This window comes from Chenopodium album, chromosome 3 (genome assembly GCF_948465745.1).
Source record: "Chenopodium album chromosome 3, dcCheAlbu1.1, whole genome shotgun sequence".
In the NCBI taxonomy this organism is placed as follows: domain Eukaryota; kingdom Viridiplantae; phylum Streptophyta; class Magnoliopsida; order Caryophyllales; family Amaranthaceae; genus Chenopodium; species Chenopodium album.
In genome coordinates, this window is record NC_137836.1 from 84,220,243 (window position 1) to 84,236,363 (window position 16,121).

Consider the following 16,121-nt stretch of genomic DNA (forward strand, 5'->3'; position numbering starts at 1 on the left):
GTGTGAGACATGCTGATACTGCTTCTGCTGGTGGTGGTGGATGATACAACAGTATGCGGACGCACTATTCACATTCCCTCCACGCCTCACTTCTTCCGTTCCTTTTTGTTTTTATAAATTTGAAATTTTTTCGAGTGAAAATGGTCAAAACGTAACAAACAAAACAGTGGGAGACTGGGAGTATGAAAATTTAAGCCATTTTATTTTGTCAAAGTCAATAACAGCACAGTTTTGTTCATCCCAGATTAGATGAAGATTACGACTACATAATTCGTACGTATTTTCTTTCAATAATACCAGCAAAAGTTTGAATACTGCACGAAAAGACAATCCCAAAATTATTAAATAAAACCCCGCCAATTTAATGCTGACGATTAAGATTTGTGTTAAAAAAAAAAATCCAGGTCCATTGTCCATTTTCGCCAAGTTTATCAAGAAAATTTCACATTTTCTGCAAAGCTTATTAGTCAGAGGAGAGAGAATTCCATGTCTTCAACATTCAATCATGGAAACCTTAAAGAGGAACTATAATCATCCTTTCAATTTGAGATCCGACGGCCATGATCTTCGCCGGAAAACTGATTTTTCCGGCGATGGAGGTGGTGATGACTTTGATATCGAGCTAAGGATGATGCTCAACAGCGGATTAGAGCGAGTTCAATCGGTTTTGGATCAAAATATGGCGTTGATTCAGCAAGTGAATCAAAATCAACAGTCGAAGAATCCAGCTAATTTGGTGAAAAATGTTGCTTTGATTTCTGAAATCAATGGAAATATTTCTAAGGTTTTGTCAATTTACTCTGATCTTTCGGTCGAGTTCACTAAGTTGGTTCGCGAGCACAAATTCATATTGAAGAATCGCGGTTATGGCGGGAAAGAGGTGGTTGATGTTAAAGAGAGTGATGAATAACAAAGTGCTGAAATTTTTGGAGTTATAATCATTTACTTTTATCAAAGTAATCTTTTTGTTAAAGTTTAAGTTAGAAGCTTAAAAAGTGAGTAATTTGGTGGTGAAAACAGAGTAAATATGTTTGAGACGTATATTTATGTAGGATAGAGTATTTGAATTTATTTGTTATTATCTGAGTGAAAGTAAAACATTGTATGTTGTCATCCTTCCTGAAATGTCAGCTGCAAGGAATTTTGTTACTTTCTGATCGTCGAATGACTCATGCTTCCACTTTTCATCATAAGCTTAATAGAACAGAGCAGCAAAATCTAAATGAAGTTTAGAACAGAGAGGCAAAATCTAACTCATCTATGAAACAACTCGTTACAGCTAAGTTATAAGATCCAATGTTTACATGGACATGAAAAAAAGGCGATTTTAGCACTATGAAAGTTTCCAACATCTAAAGATAGAAACTGAAGCGCAAAAGACAGCACATTCCACCAGTGTAAAGTGCCTATGGTTTTTCCTAATTCATCTCTGTTCAGGGATGGAATTTGGAAATGTTGAAAAGAGATTACAGAGGAATTTCTCCACTGTCGGCGATAACTACCTTGCTTTTAGGAGTACCATCCTGTCTTCCCTCAGCTTCCATCTTGTAAACGACATCCATTCCGGAAATCACCTTGCCAAATACAACATGCCTGCCATCCAACCTGCAATTCATACAAATAATTTAGTCAACAAGCAAAAGGAATGGAAAATTTACTTCACTTGTGGACATATTTGCAACTATATTATATAAGGAAGGTTGGAGCTTCATTAACTGTATGTAATAAATCAAAGCTGTACATCTCAACAAAAGAACAGAAATTTCATTAGCTTAGGCTTCCTAATCCAACAAGAACAAGGATGAAAATTTCATTAGCTCTTGCGCTGCACTTCAATGCATAAAGGTGACTATACAACAGCAGGGAGTAAGGGTCGGATTGGTTCGAGTTGGAAGGGCATTCCTATAACAGAAGTACTAGTTTTTCCATTTTCCTCTTGTTCTTGATTGGTTTATAATTTCTATCTTCCTTGCATGAAAGTGACTTGATACAGCAACAGGGGAGCAAGGGTCAGATTGGTTGAATAGCAGAATATTAACTTTCCAGTTTCCTATAGTTCATAAAGGGTTTACTAATTTCTATGGCTACAAAATAGATTCTAAGGATTAAACAATTTCCTTATTTAGGGAAATTACCCAGCATTTCCCTCCCTATTCATCCCTTTCTTTTTGTCCCCTCATCTTTTTTACTTTTCTATTCCCTCAAACTTTTCTTGCAAATAAAATATGGCGATAAAATTCAGTTCAAAATGTTATCTTTTCAATACGCAGCCAACTGACAAATAGAAAGTGACATGCATTTTCAATACCTTTACTTCCACTTGTTATGTAGGGGGATTGGGAAGACTACTTGGCAAGATAAAAGATGAGGGATTATTGAAGTGTTGAGCCAGGGACGTTATAGTATAGGGGAGTAAAGCACAAGTCATTAATTCAAAACATAACTAGTATACCCATTTCCGAAGAACCTTTTTAGTGAAATGTCCGTCCTAGTCCTGTGATCTCAGGTACCTCCAATAGTGCAATTCTCTAATACTTAGTACATAATTTATCCATCAATCTTAATCACAAAAGCCCTCTACAGTATACACTGCCAAATCAGATATAAAGGCAACAAAGTACTTCTTCTATTAAATACAAGTTTTACTAACCAGCTAGTTGTTAAGGTTGTGATGAAAAACTGGGAACCATTGGTGTTTTTACCAGCATTTGCCATAGATAGAAGACCTGCACATTCAAGGATGAAATTAGTTTGAAAGTTCTGAACAGAATATACAAGGGATCCACATCATCACGCAGAAAAAATTCATGAATAGACTCAAATTTGAGATATCACAAGAATATTTCCAATAATTTACACTAATATACCTGGTCCAGTATGCTTTAGCTTGAAATTTTCATCAGCAAACTTCTCTCCGTAGATTGATTCACCACCTCTTCCATCTCCAAGAGTGAAATCACCTCCCTGGATCATGAAACTAGGAATAATCCTGTGGAATGAGCTTCCTTTGTAGTGTAGAGGTTTTCCAGATTTCCCAATACCTTTCTCTCCTACAATAGCACACATAGTACACAACCATTATCAAAATATGCGCATCATGAACAAAGCAGAATTCCTCCTTAAGCTATTATCAACCCGCATTTCGTTACAGCAGCCAAATAGCATACCAATTCATATTAGTATTTTAGTAACTGACATCTTACATCACCTTATATTTTGTCATATACTTGCCACAATTCTCCCATTATTTCCTTCAATTCTAAATTTATCATCCTTCGAAATTAAAGCTCAATAATCCAATATAAAACGAAGCTAAGTGACACTATTACTAACAGAACATCGGATCATCGTAAACAATTGGAGGTTAATAACTTACCAGTGCACAATGCTCTGAAGTTTTCTACACAAAACAAAAAACAACACAAAAATCAGTAACACATTGAGATCATAAACCAGATAATAAACCGAATCCGGTTAAAAGGTGCAACAATTTACCTACTGTTTTGGGAACTGTCTTGCCAAAGAGACCCATAACAATTCGACCTGAAAACAAATTATAACATTAACACAACTGCTTAATTAAGAATTTCAGATTTAAATGAAAAGAATAGCTGCAAAAAGTGATCTTTTTTCTTTCAATTACTATCAATTAATTCAAACTAAATCACACGATCAGAAACAAAATTTCACAGTATTTTTTTTTTTCCCATTGAAACTAATATTGCAATACTAACTACATCTATACTATAATCATAAACCAATCTTTTTCTGAAAAAAATTTGAAAATTTTCAAAATATAAATCAAATCAATTTAATCAAGAGCATTATATCAATGAGGTGAGAAAGTACCAGCAGGTTTTCCATCAATCTCAACATCAAAGAACACTTTGTTTGTCACTTCCTTCAGATCTTCCGATGATTTCTTCTTAGCCTGAATTAATTCCCCAAAAAATTACAAAAATTGTAATACCAAACAAATTAACCTAAATTATTTTAAGATTAATCAAGATGATCCAGAAATTCATATGCCTTAAACCCTAGAAATCAAACTCAATCGATCAACGGGAAAAGAAAAAAAAAAAACTGCAAAAATTACTAAAAAATAGATCAAATAAAAAAGTTGAAAAATTGTACCTGAATTTGAGTTAGGGTTCCGAAAAGAACAAAACTCCATAGAAGAGCAATGGTGATCGAATTCATTCTTGCCATCTTTCTTCTCTCGCTTTCCTGTGTAATGAACTGACTGTAATTTTCTTTTATTTGTGATTTTATAATTTAAAGAAAAAAGAAAATGACAAGATCAGCCAATTAGAATATGACAAGTGTGCTATTTAGGTGTTTGGACCATTTCTATTGGATGGGAGATTTGACCCGACCCAACTACTTTAACCCGACCCGAAAGTATTTTTTTTAAATGGAGAAGTTATTTTCCCACTTTGAAATTAAAATCAGCAAAAAATTTCCTCTGTTCTTTGCTCATTGGCTGGAAATCGGTGGTACCCACCTTCAATCTTTTGTTGTTCTTAATTCTGTAATTTGAGTGACATTTTTCTGGGTAGATTGAGTATAATTATTTGTAGAAGAAGATTCAAATACAAGTTTTAATGGGGATTTTGGGAATGCAGATAAGGTGTTTGTTGATTTGCTTATGAGAGAAATGAGACTTTTTTGAAGGTGTAAGATGAAAATTTCAATACCAAAATCACGTTGTTTCTCATCATCATCATTACCATGGATTTCTCCTCTTCACTATCCTAAAACAAACCCAGTAAAGTCAGACCCTCCACCCCCACCTGAGCAAGAGTCTTACAAGAAATCGCGGTATATCTCTCATGAACGGGCAATAGACTTGATCAAACGTGAGAATGATCCTCAACGTGCTTTGGAGATATTCAACAAGGTTTCGGAGCAAAGGGGGTTTAATCATAACAATGCTACTTATGCTACTATTCTTAATAAGCTTGCTAAGGCGAGGAAATTTAATGGCATTGATGCTCTTCTTCGACAAATGATGTATGAACCGGCGTGCAGGTTTCATGAGGGTATTTTTACTAATCTTATGAAGCATTACTCCAAGTGTGGTATGCATGAAAAGGTGGTTGAGATGTTTGATTTGATCCGGCCTTATGTTAGGGATCGGCCTTCACCTAATGCTGTGAGCACTTGTCTTAATCTCCTTGTGGAGTCGAACCAGATGGATTTGGCACGAAAGTTTTTGTTAAATGCCAAGAAAAATCATAGGATGAAGCCAAATACTTGTATTTATAACATCTTGGTCAAGTATCATTGCAGGCATGGGAACCTTGAGTCAGCCATTGAGGTTGTGGAGGAGATGAAGAAAGCAAAAGCGTCTTATCCCAATGTGATCACGTATACAACACTGATGGATGGTCTATGTCGGAGTGGAAAACTTAAGGAAGCATTTGATCAATTTGAAGAGATGATATCCAAGGATCAGATTGTCCCTGATGCCTTAACTTACAATATCCTGATCAATGGTTTCTGCCGAGGTGGTAAGGTTGATCAAGCGAAGAAGGTAATAGAGTTCATGAGGAATAATGGATGCGCCCCAAATGTGTTTAATTACTCTGCTCTTATGAACGGATTATGCAAGGATGGAAGAATACAAGAAGCCATGGAAATGTTTGAGGAGATGAAGGCTTTAGGTATAAAGCTTGACACGATTGGCTATACTACTTTGATTAACTTCTTCGGCAGGGAAGGGAGACTTGAGGAAGCATTGCTATTGCTCAAGGAAATGAGAGAAGTAGGCTGCAAACCTGATGCTATAACTTACAGAATTGTCATTGAAGTTCTAAGTAGGCAACAGAGGTTCAAGGAAGCTCTTCAGATGCTTGAAATGCTACCTTATGAAGGTGTCTTCTTAGATAAAGCTAGTTACAGAATCACATTGAATGTTCTGTGCAGAGTTGATGAATTAGAAAAGGCTGCCTGGCTATTGAGTTTGATGCTTGGCAGGGGTTTCGTGCCTCATTATGCAACTTCAAATGAACTATTGGTTCGTATGTGTGAGGCTGGACGGGCAGATGATGCTGTTACAGCATTGTCGGAGCTGTTAGAGGCTGGTTTTAGACCGGAGCCAAACTCATGGTTGCTTATGTTGGAGACGGTTTGTCGGGAGAGAAAGCTCTTGCCTACATTTATACTGCTTGATCAACTTGTTGAAGATGTGAACAACTGAGATGACAACATAATAACATAAACATGGTGCGACCCTCACTGTAATTTGGATCTAGTCCAATAATTTAGCCTGTCTTTTTACATGTTCTAATATTCTTAAGATACTATCTGATCAGCTATTTTAAGTACCGTCTCATGGAGCTTTTAACTCAGTTTCTTGGCAGACAGATGCCTTTTCTTGTCCTTGTCAAATCCAAAATTTTGTATTCTGCCTGATGCTTGTGCTTTGGCCCTGTACTTATGTACTCTTTTACGCGAAACTTGTGATGCAGATGCTGCTGCTGCATTCTTCTTCTTTATAATGACCCTCTTGGATAAAGGCTACGAGCCCTACAACTCCTGTGATTAGGTAAATCGATTCTTTTCTAATGCAATCTTGATTCATTATTATGAGAACCGTCGTGCATCTTGAGATTAGGCCCTCCTACGACTTGGCCAATTCGGCTAACTGCTGTTTAGAAGATATTAGAGATTACATTGGATTTTAATTTTGCTCAATCTTCCACGCCCAATTTCAGTAGTTTCATGTAAGAGCTAAGCTCATTTTAAAGAACCTAAAGTTTACAATCAAAACTCTGATCTCCAGTCATCTCCGTGCATCTATCTGTAGATTTCAACTATGTTATTCTGCAATTTTCTCATCTTTAACACACACGCACGCGCCCGGAACACGCTCACACTAACACAGTAACACTACACTTGCGCTTTATTTGGATAGCAAAGAAGGAAAGAAAAGAAGGGGAGGGAGAATGGAGGAAGGGAAGGGAAGGGAAAAGAAAGGGAGGAGGAGGTGAGCTTCATTTTCCCTCCAAATCTCTCCAATTTTGGAGAGATTATGGTTATTATAGAGAGAGGGAAAATAGATCATCCCTCTCCTTCCCCTTCCTTCCCCCAATCTTTACCCAAACAAGAGATTTTGTCCCCCTCCATTTCTCTTCTCTTCTTTTCCTTCCATTTCTTCCTATCCAAACAAAGTGTAAATGAAAACTAATACAAGTATGTCATTTTCTGAACCACTTTTAACCAACTTCTCCCTTCCATATCAACCATTTTTACTTCTTACTCCATATTTTTGTTAATTATACTACGTAGTAGTTATATACTACCTCCGATCCAAATTACTCGCAACTCTGGGGTATTATTTGTGAGATTTAAAATATTTCAAAGTTGCGAGTAATTTTGGCCGGGGTAGTATAATGTTGTTCCAAGAACCACAACAAAAACTGCATCTTTGAGGATCAATAAGTTGTAACAAGTATATGACATTTGAAATAGGAATATTATAGAAAGGTAAAATCACATAACTTTACACAAGAAAGCTAATACACACAGAAAGGGAAAAAATCAAGATACAGAGTGACAAATAGCTTGAAAGAGTACACTGTATCGTACAATTACAAAAACCAAGTACACCGGTAGCAGGAGTAGTTTCTTAATACATATTTTAAGCAACTAGAACATAAAGAGCATATATAATTCCCGGTATGTAGCCCAATATTGTCAATAACAAACATATCCAGAATTCAACCTGCAAATGACAAACATAGAATTATAATCAAATTCTATAATTGTGATAAAATGATATAAGATTCAATTTCAGATTTTGGTATTGTTTTTATCATCTTACAACTTAAGTTTAATTCTTTCTTGTTAATGCATCATTTGAATCATTTATATCATCAATTGTTGATACTGGCTTGTAAATGCACAATTTGAACTATTAATATCTCATATAATAATTGTTAGTATGAGAGTATAAATCAAGGCATAATTAACAAGATCCCACTGAATTGACTAATTATTTTGTATTTATTTATATTATTAATACGGAGTACAACTAATCAACGAAAGTGTAATAGTCAAAGTGATGCATGTAAAAAAAAACGGTGAGTAAAAGCAAGACTAACCGCAATGCCATAACGGAGAAAGACACCAAGGGGAGGTAGCAGAATTGCAAGAATCACTTCTACGAACGTCTCTGATCCCATCTTTTTTCTTATCACTTGTATTCTTCAATTGTGGTTCTGTTCTTGTTGTGCTCTCTCCCACCTACAATAATAACTACTAGTACAACAAAATATCCAAGCCTAAAACGTGTCGTTTGGAGAGTTTAAAACGCCGCGTTGAAAAAATAATTCACATGCACAAGACACGTGTCCACGTTAGAATCATCATATAGTACCGTCTTATCCTTCATGTAGGCATGTAGCTCTTCCTTTGGATGTGAAGTAGAATATTACAAATCCACCTGAAGCAAAAGGATAGGATATGTAAGTACTTTGTTCTCCTGACACCAAATTTAAAGGTTAGGTTATATGATACACGAAATAATATTAAGGCCCTGTTCTTCTGAGCTATTCTGCTCTATCTTGTCCTGTTCTATTTTGTAATTTTGGAGTTTTTGGGATCATAGAGGATGCAATGTAGAGTTGTATTATGTTGTTTTGAGTTATATACGACCATTATTTAGTCACATCAAGGCATATGGTGGCTTTTTAGTTAATAATTAGAGGTGCATAAAAAAGTCATATGGATAGTTTTAAAGGCAAAATAGAAGGTTCTAACCACTCAAATGACCTCTCGAGGTGTTGTGGGGTCCATAGGATCCACCTCGACCTCTTTCCTTTACGGGTCCGAAAAAGTTCAAAATAGTCCAAAAATAAAGGCTATAATCCACACAGGCTGTTTCAAAGATTTCAAAACTTGGTATCCAAAATTCTTGATATTATAAGGGATACTCTTCCAATTCATTCGATGTTGTTTGGAACCAAATATAATCACTAGTCTTTCATATAAAAAGCTTGTGGTGGCCCCAAATTAAGGGAGATGTGTACATAAATAAGTAAATTGACGATTTAAAGGCAAAATAGAGGATTCGATTGACCCAAATGGCTTCTTGAGGTGTTGTGTGGTCCATGTATAACACCCAACTTCTTTCCTTCTCGAGTCCAAAAAAGTAAAAAATTATCCAAAACCGAAGGCTATAATCCACGCTTTTGGACCAATTTTGAAAGTTTCAGGACTTGGTGTCAAAAAATATTGGGATTATAAAGGATGTGTCCAAGGGTCATTAATGTTGTTTGGAACCATGTATGACAACCAATCGGTCATATAAAGGCGACTTGTGGTGGCCTGAGTTAATTAAGGGAAGCGTGTATCGGTGTATGTAAATGGCTAAAATGATGATTTAAAGGCAAAGTAGATGGTTCCAACCACCCAAATAGCCTCATGAGGTGATGTGGTATCCATGAGAAGAACCCCGACCCCTTTTCATTTTGGGTTGGAAAAGTCCAAAATTGAAGGCTATACACGAAATCGGACCAATTTCAGAAGTTTTGGGACTAGTTATAGAAAAATCACAGGATTGTTGGAGATGCATCTCGGGGTCATATAATATTGTTTAAAATCATATATAGTCACTAGTCTGTTATATAAAGTCACGTGGCGCCATGGCAGTGGTGGCCTTGAGTTAATAAGGGAGGCACCTTTTTTTTTTTTTTTTTGAAGCAAAATAAGGGAGGCACCTAGGCATAAGTTATAAATGGGTAAATTGACAATGTAAAGGAAAAGTGGTGTTGCCAATCACCTAAATGGACTCCTACACTAAACGCTTACAGTGAGATTTTTCCAAAATTGAAGTGAAGGTGTGGGGTATCCCCAGAGGTCATATAAGTTGGTTAGAAACCATAACAAGCCTATCAATAGGTTTATAAAGTCTTGACATTGAGTTTGGTTATCAATGTGGCTATTTTGATATTATGTTCCATTGAAGAGTTGCAAGAGATTAATATTTACATAGCCAACTTGGTGGTATCCCAGAGTCCTATTAAGGTCTATGAAGTCCATTTTCATTGGTGTTGTTAATCATTTCCAATTCCATTACTTACTGTAATATATACATGTATGATGTATGTATGTAAATTGTACTTGTGTATATGTATGACTGTTTGAAGCATCAAATGGAGTATATTTCGTTTAAACCACCAGGATCGAGTACTTCGAATGTAGGAATGGTTTAATAAGGTTTATTATATTGAGTAAATATTACTCTCTTCATTCCTTAGAAATTATTTGACATTTTGACATGTCACAAAAATGGTATAATTTGAACTAGTATAAAGAGTACAATTTTGTATGTGGTTGAATGAATTATTCATTTTTTTTCTAATCCAAATATATTTGACATAAGAATAAAAAGAAGAAATTTTGCATGTTACCATGAATTACATAAAAGTGATGTGACTTGTGAAAATTTCAACTAACAGTCACCAACTACTATTCTTAGGAATAAGAAGGGTAAGTATCAAATGAAGACTGACAATCTTCTCTACTTTGTACCTTCACCTTAGTAAATGAACCCTATGAATCCAAAACAATTATCTGATTTTTTCATAAAATGGAAGAACAAGAATACATTACAACATATTCAACATTGTCACCAATTAATCATGATCATGCTCCTTCTTCTTCTGCATCCCCTGCTTTACTGCTAGAAGAATCAGAGCAAACAGAGGTGCACAATGAACAAGATCAGCAGCAGCAGCCTCTCGATAGGCCGCGGCTTTGGCATTGGCAGCCAAGTCTTGTTTTCCAGTGGTTTCACATAACTTTCATCAGTTTGGGTTCAGATGATGCTAGAAATGATGCTTGGTCTTGTTTAATTGTGCTACTCACTTTCTGGTTCCTTGGTTAGTCACTTAATTACTGTCACTAAATTTTTTTTATTTTTAAAAATATTATTTATGGTTTGTTCTAACAATTGAAAGCTAATAATTTTCACTTGGGGTTTGCTTAAATCTTTGAATTTTCCAACCAGCAGCATCTATGATTCTGATTCTTGGGTTTTATGGATCATTCAACTTACAACTGGGGCCAAATTGCTCATTCTTGATCAAAACCAATCCATTCTTTGTGCATTCCATTAAGGTTATTTTCCCTTTATATAGATCATAGATTGGGTTTCTTCTCCATATGTTATTCTATAAATCCGTGTTTCTCAAAGACTTTTCATTGCGCCTTAAGTATGGGTGTTGATACTCTTACACTTTGACATAGGTATGGACACATGACACTTCATTTTGTACCAAAAATCGTAGTTTTAATCTAATAATGAGTTTGAAACTTGGATGCGTATATACTCTTGTCTGACACAAGCTAAGTATTGGATTTTGAGTACCATAGGTTGTATTGTAACAAATCAATTACTGATTTTTGTCTAACATATAGGCACAACAAATAGATGATCAAACAGCTGGGCCAATGCTTTACGGCTTCCATGAGTTACCTTCACTTGATGTTGAAACCACTTGGTCACAAAATTACACTGTGTTTATAGAACCTGATTATCACAAGGTAGGTTCTCCACTCAATCATGAGTTGTTTTCTAACTTTTCTTTGTCTATTTTTAGCTTGAAGGCATTGAGGTTCATATTGTCATGCAGGAGTGGGCTTATTACCTGAATGCTGGATCTAGAGTTGATGTATCCTATGATGTCAAAGTCCCCGGCTCTGCCTCCTTGTTTTTTGTAATTGCTCGAGGTACATGATATCTCAATATTGCAACATAATTTTTGTAGTAGCTGTATCCTGTGATCTCAAGCTGATGCATCCTACTATGACTCTATGAGCACATTACAAAATGTTCAAGGGTTAACTCTTAACACTTAAAAGAGTTTTCGAGTGGTAACACCCAGCTGATTAGATGTTTCAGCTGATCTGGTTTACTTCTTTATAACCTGCAGGTAGAGGAAGTCTACTAGAGTGGATAAGTTCTCCTTCCTATCCTAATACAACCTTGTCTTGGCACATAATCTATGGTATGGTGAAAATCATTGAATAAATTTAACGTTAATTACTTTCCTATCTTAGATAACTTCTAATTTATTCTCATGTGCAGGAAGTGGTAATATTGCCATAGACATCAAAGAGTCGGATACCTACTTTGTAGCAGTTGGTAACTTGAACCTGGAGACAGCAGAGGTGATCATGCTTATTACTATAAAATTATGATCTCACTCATCAAATTGTCTGAAGAAAGGGCATTTAGTACAGAAATTTTGTTACACCTACGAAGTGGATAAAATATACTTCAGACCGCGGTATCTGCTAGCTACTTGGCTTGTTATTTGAGTATAATTGACACTGACTAGTTACATTTAACAGGTTTACTTGAACTTTACCATAATGTCTCTTCTGTACAATACTACTGATGCCCATTTCAAGTGCTTGTTAAGAGATCGCGATTGCAGCTTCAAGCTTATCCTTCTGAAGCCTAATGCGGCTGTCCTAACATCTCCAGATCCAGGACAGGTAAACTTCATCAATTAGCCCAAACTCGAGTCCCCCTTAAATCAATAATCACTTGAGCTATCCTCAAAATTTTAAATTCTTCATATACAACCAGATTATGCATCCATTTAATGCACTGGTGAGTAGGTGTACAGGTCCTTTTCACTGTGCAACTAAAGTGAACCCCTCATTTTTTAGACGGCCTAAAACTGAAGTGTGATGTTACTGCTATAATTTTGCCCCTATATTAATACACAAGTGCTTGAAAACACTATTGTTACTCATCTTTCCTAATTGCTTCCAGGTTAATAATGATAATGATTGGTATGTCCAAGTTTCTTTTGGACCACAATGGGTCACATATTGTGGTGGATCATGTAAGATTTTGGCATCTCAATACCCTTTTAAGGAATACGCCGCTGTACAATTGATTATTTTTGTGCATGCTAGTGTACAAATTTACATACATATGAATGATGGATCATTAATAATGAAATGCAGGTATAGTTGCAGCACTCATTTTAGTATTATTCAGTTACCTTTACCATTTTCAATCTAACACCGAAGATGAAACTGGAAACCAAGTGAGCGAAAGTGTAGCTGACAGAAGACAGCCACTGCTTTCCCATAAGAATAATGATCACTCAAATTGGGGATCATCTTATGACTCAATCCCCAGCGATGAGGATCAGGGTATTGAAGAGAAGATGATTTCAGAAGACTCCCTTGAAGGGGAAGTCTCAATAGGAAGAGAGGTTCATCATAGCCATAATACTCGTCGTTTATGTGCTATATGCTTTGATGCTCCTAGGGACTCTTTCTTCCTGCCTTGTGGACATTGTGCTGCTTGTTTCAGCTGTGGATCAAGGCAAGTTTAATTTTAGTTATCGACTTATGCTTCATAATCCAAGGCCTCATTCTCTTCAACTTATGATATAACTAAGCTACTACAGAATATGTACATATTCTAGCTAGGAAAAATCAGTTATAATCAGTTAAAATTAGTAATTTCGTACATTCAACTATTCAAGTATACAATCAAAACAATAAATGAATCAGTTTTTACAATTAAAATCAGGTAAAAAGAACACGGTCCACCTAAAAACACTCGGATTTGTTTCCATTATTATTTGACATGGCCTTGCTTATAAAGTTTTAATCAGCTTTGTTGTTTTTTAAAGTACTAAACTTTGGAGATCAAATGTGCAGGATAGCTGAAGAGGCAGGTACATGCCCCATATGCCGGAGGAAGATGAAGAAAGTGAAGAAAATATTTTCGGTATGAGAACAGTTTAGGTATAATTAGCTCACCACCCTCCATTGAAGAGTATTACTGTAATAGAATTAAACTATTTGGCTAGTAAATGAAGGTAACAGGGAATGTTAGAAGGTATTAAGCAATTTTCAGGGTGCCTAACCTAAAGTTTTGGTACACAGGCAATCCATGCTACTGTGACAACATAATTAAACCTCTATTTTCAATACTTCTAGTAGTTTAACTCAAGTTTGAGCTATACACTTTCCCTTCTTTTTTTATTTAGCTCAAGTTAAATTACTCCGGCCTTACAAACAATTAAAACTCCCCTTCTATATAAACTCCGAGTACATTTGTAATATGGCTTGTCTAACATTATTTGAATGTGTCATTTTTAAATTTATCGAGTTAAAGTTCAAAATTTTGTCACGTGTGTATATCTATCTTATTGTAAACAAAGAATTCAAAATAATTGACGTGATTTCTTGAATAAATGTGTGGAGTAAACAATTCAAGTATTCAACTATCTTGTCGTATTTACTTAAATTTTGTTAATGATGACATTTTTTTTTGTACAGTGGATAACAATAATGTTTGTTACTATGCCAATATGTCCTTAAAAATCACGGACCACGATATGAAATACTAACGTGACTTTATAGGAATGTACTGTATTAGACTATTAGTGTATTACCCATTTTTCAGGCTGTCTACAGTCTATGCTCTAAGCTCAGTTTGTCAGGATTTGCAATTTGTATAGTACTCTAGTTTGTGATAATTAGAGAAATTAGCCTGGAAAATAGGACCATGGTAGTTGGTTGATTATTGTTTAAATTAATGTTAATTTCTGGTCAACATCATTAGTTAACATGGAATTTATTGCATAATTCAATTTTCTAAACCGAAATTAAATTGGAAGGACAAGTTCTTAATTAGATACGTAGTAGTTTACTGTAATAAGGGCTCAACCGTTCAAGAGATCAAAGGTGACGCCAAACCCATGACTCTAATTTTCTTAGAATGGTCAAAGTTATGCCTTAGAAAACCTTTAAAGCAAAATTAACCTAATCTCAAGTAATATTAAAAGGAAATTTATTTCCCTAGTCAATATTGAACTCGTTTCTTTTCATGATCGAAAATGTCATCATTGTCAACCTTTTGGTACTCCGTTTATGATTGGATGGCTGAAACCTCCAAAATTTCTCAAAAAAACGTGAATATAACCTTTAATTTTGAAATTTTTTGACTTTTTTAAACCCGAAAATAAAAATTGCCAAAATGTTAACCATGGTCTCTAATACTCTCTGAGAGTCCAATTAGTTGGGTGGAACCATCCAACTTACCTTTAAATGACCAATTTACCGGTTTACAATTTGCACCGATTTCATTAACTCTTACCTACCACAAACATTTATGACAACATATAATGATCATATATGGTTCCAAATGGCATTATGAGACCCCGAGATGTATCCCCTAAAATCTCAATGCTTTTCGACACCGTACCCCGAAACATTCGAAATTTCTCAAAAAACGTGGATATTATCCTTCAATTTTAGAATTTTTTGACTTTTTTTCGCCCAGATAAAAAAATTGCCGAAATGTTTACCATGGTCCCTAATACCCTCCGGGAGTCCAATTAGGTGGGTGGAACCATCCAATTTGTCTTTAACCAATCAATTTACCGGTTTACAACTTGCACCGATTTCATTAATTAAAGCCAACCACGAACATTTATGACAACAAATAATGATCATATATGGTTCCAAACTCACCAAACGACATTATTTGACCCCGAGATGTATTCCCTAGAATTTCAAGACTTTTCGACACAGGGCTCCGAAAACTCCAAATATTCTCAAAAAGCGTGGATATAGCCTTCAATTTATGAATTTTTTTACTTTTTTCGCCCGAAAAAAAGTTGCCGAAACGTTTACCATGGTCTTTAATATCCTCCGGGGGTCCAATTAGGTGGGTGGAACCATCCAATTCGTCTTTAAACGACCAGTTTACAACTTGCACCGATTTCATTAACTCAAGCCTACCACGGACATTTATGACAAAATATAATGATCATAAATGGTTCCAAACGACATTATATGACTCCGAGATGTATCCCCTAAAATCTCATTGCTTTTCGACACTAGGCCCTGAAACCTCCAAAATTTCTCAAAAAACGTGGATATTAGCCTTTAAATTTTGGAATTTTTTTTACTTTTTTTCGCCTGAAAAAAAATTGCCGAAATGTTTACCATAGTCCCTAATACCATCCGAGAGTTCAATTAGGTGCGTAGAACCATCCTATTTGCCTTTAAACAGCCAATTTTTTGGTTTACAACTTGCACCGATTTCATTAATTCAAGTCTACCACGAACAT

General features: G+C 35.5%; 4 protein-coding genes and 1 long non-coding RNA gene across 5 annotated transcripts; 3 read left to right on the plus strand and 2 right to left on the minus strand.

The window, feature by feature from the left end:
• The first annotated feature begins 505 nt into the window (after positions 1–505).
• On the plus strand, positions 506–910 carry LOC145625547 (protein ELF4-LIKE 1-like). The gene has a single exon (XM_081678556.1). It carries the CDS (start codon positions 506–508, stop codon positions 908–910), a length of 405 nt encoding a protein of 134 aa, XP_081534682.1.
• Positions 911–1,237: 327 nt separating this feature from the next.
• On the minus strand, positions 1,238–4,290 carry LOC145624653 (peptidyl-prolyl cis-trans isomerase CYP20-1-like). The gene is made up of 7 exons (XM_081677740.1): positions 4,135–4,290; positions 3,850–3,931; positions 3,496–3,543; positions 3,377–3,400; positions 2,868–3,050; positions 2,651–2,726; positions 1,238–1,605 (listed from the first exon to the last, which is right to left on the minus strand). Exons 1-7 carry the CDS (start codon positions 4,207–4,209, stop codon positions 1,467–1,469), a joined length of 627 nt encoding a protein of 208 aa, XP_081533866.1. The 5' UTR covers positions 4,210–4,290; the 3' UTR covers positions 1,238–1,466.
• Positions 4,291–4,412: 122 nt separating this feature from the next.
• Positions 4,413–6,578, plus strand: LOC145624652 (uncharacterized). Its single transcript, XM_081677738.1, has 2 exons — positions 4,413–6,228; positions 6,474–6,578. The coding sequence occupies exon 1, from the start codon at positions 4,682–4,684 to the stop codon at positions 6,200–6,202; it is 1,521 nt and encodes a 506-aa protein (XP_081533864.1). The 5' UTR covers positions 4,413–4,681; the 3' UTR covers positions 6,203–6,228; positions 6,474–6,578.
• Positions 6,579–7,537: 959 nt separating this feature from the next.
• On the minus strand, positions 7,538–8,443 carry LOC145620833 (uncharacterized). Its single transcript, XR_014108304.1, has 2 exons — positions 8,109–8,443; positions 7,538–7,729 (listed from the first exon to the last, which is right to left on the minus strand). It is a non-coding gene; the product is annotated as an uncharacterized LOC145620833 (long non-coding RNA).
• Positions 8,444–10,597: 2,154 nt separating this feature from the next.
• LOC145625548 (E3 ubiquitin-protein ligase APD2-like) lies at positions 10,598–14,123 on the plus strand. The gene is made up of 10 exons (XM_081678557.1): positions 10,598–10,889; positions 11,021–11,127; positions 11,428–11,553; positions 11,643–11,739; positions 11,943–12,017; positions 12,098–12,180; positions 12,364–12,510; positions 12,794–12,866; positions 12,991–13,357; positions 13,699–14,123. Exons 1-10 carry the CDS (start codon positions 10,598–10,600, stop codon positions 13,772–13,774), a joined length of 1,443 nt encoding a protein of 480 aa, XP_081534683.1. The 3' UTR covers positions 13,775–14,123.
• The last annotated feature ends 1,998 nt before the right edge of the window (positions 14,124–16,121 follow it).

Bases quoted from the DNA above. Each gene is read 5' to 3' on its own strand.
- LOC145625547 (XM_081678556.1), top strand. From the start codon at position 506: ATGGAAACCTTAAAGAGGAACTATAATCATCCTTTCAATTTGAGATCC.
- LOC145624653 (XM_081677740.1), bottom strand. From the start codon at position 4,209: ATGGCAAGAATGAATTCGATCACCATTGCTCTTCTATGGAGTTTTGTT. The intron at 2,727-2,867 runs GTATATTAGTGT...TTGAATGTGCAG, and splicing joins GCTAAAGCATACTGGACCAG to GTCTTCTATCTATGGCAAAT. The intron at 1,606-2,650 runs GTTAGTAAAACT...TATGAATTGCAG, and splicing joins ACAACCTTAACAACTAGCTG to GTTGGATGGCAGGCATGTTG.
- LOC145624652 (XM_081677738.1), top strand. From the start codon at position 4,682: ATGAAAATTTCAATACCAAAATCACGTTGTTTCTCATCATCATCATTA.
- LOC145625548 (XM_081678557.1), top strand. From the start codon at position 10,598: ATGGAAGAACAAGAATACATTACAACATATTCAACATTGTCACCAATT. The intron at 11,128-11,427 runs GTTATTTTCCCT...TCTAACATATAG, and splicing joins TCTTTGTGCATTCCATTAAG to GCACAACAAATAGATGATCA. The intron at 12,867-12,990 runs GTAAGATTTTGG...AATGAAATGCAG, and splicing joins CACATATTGTGGTGGATCAT to GTATAGTTGCAGCACTCATT.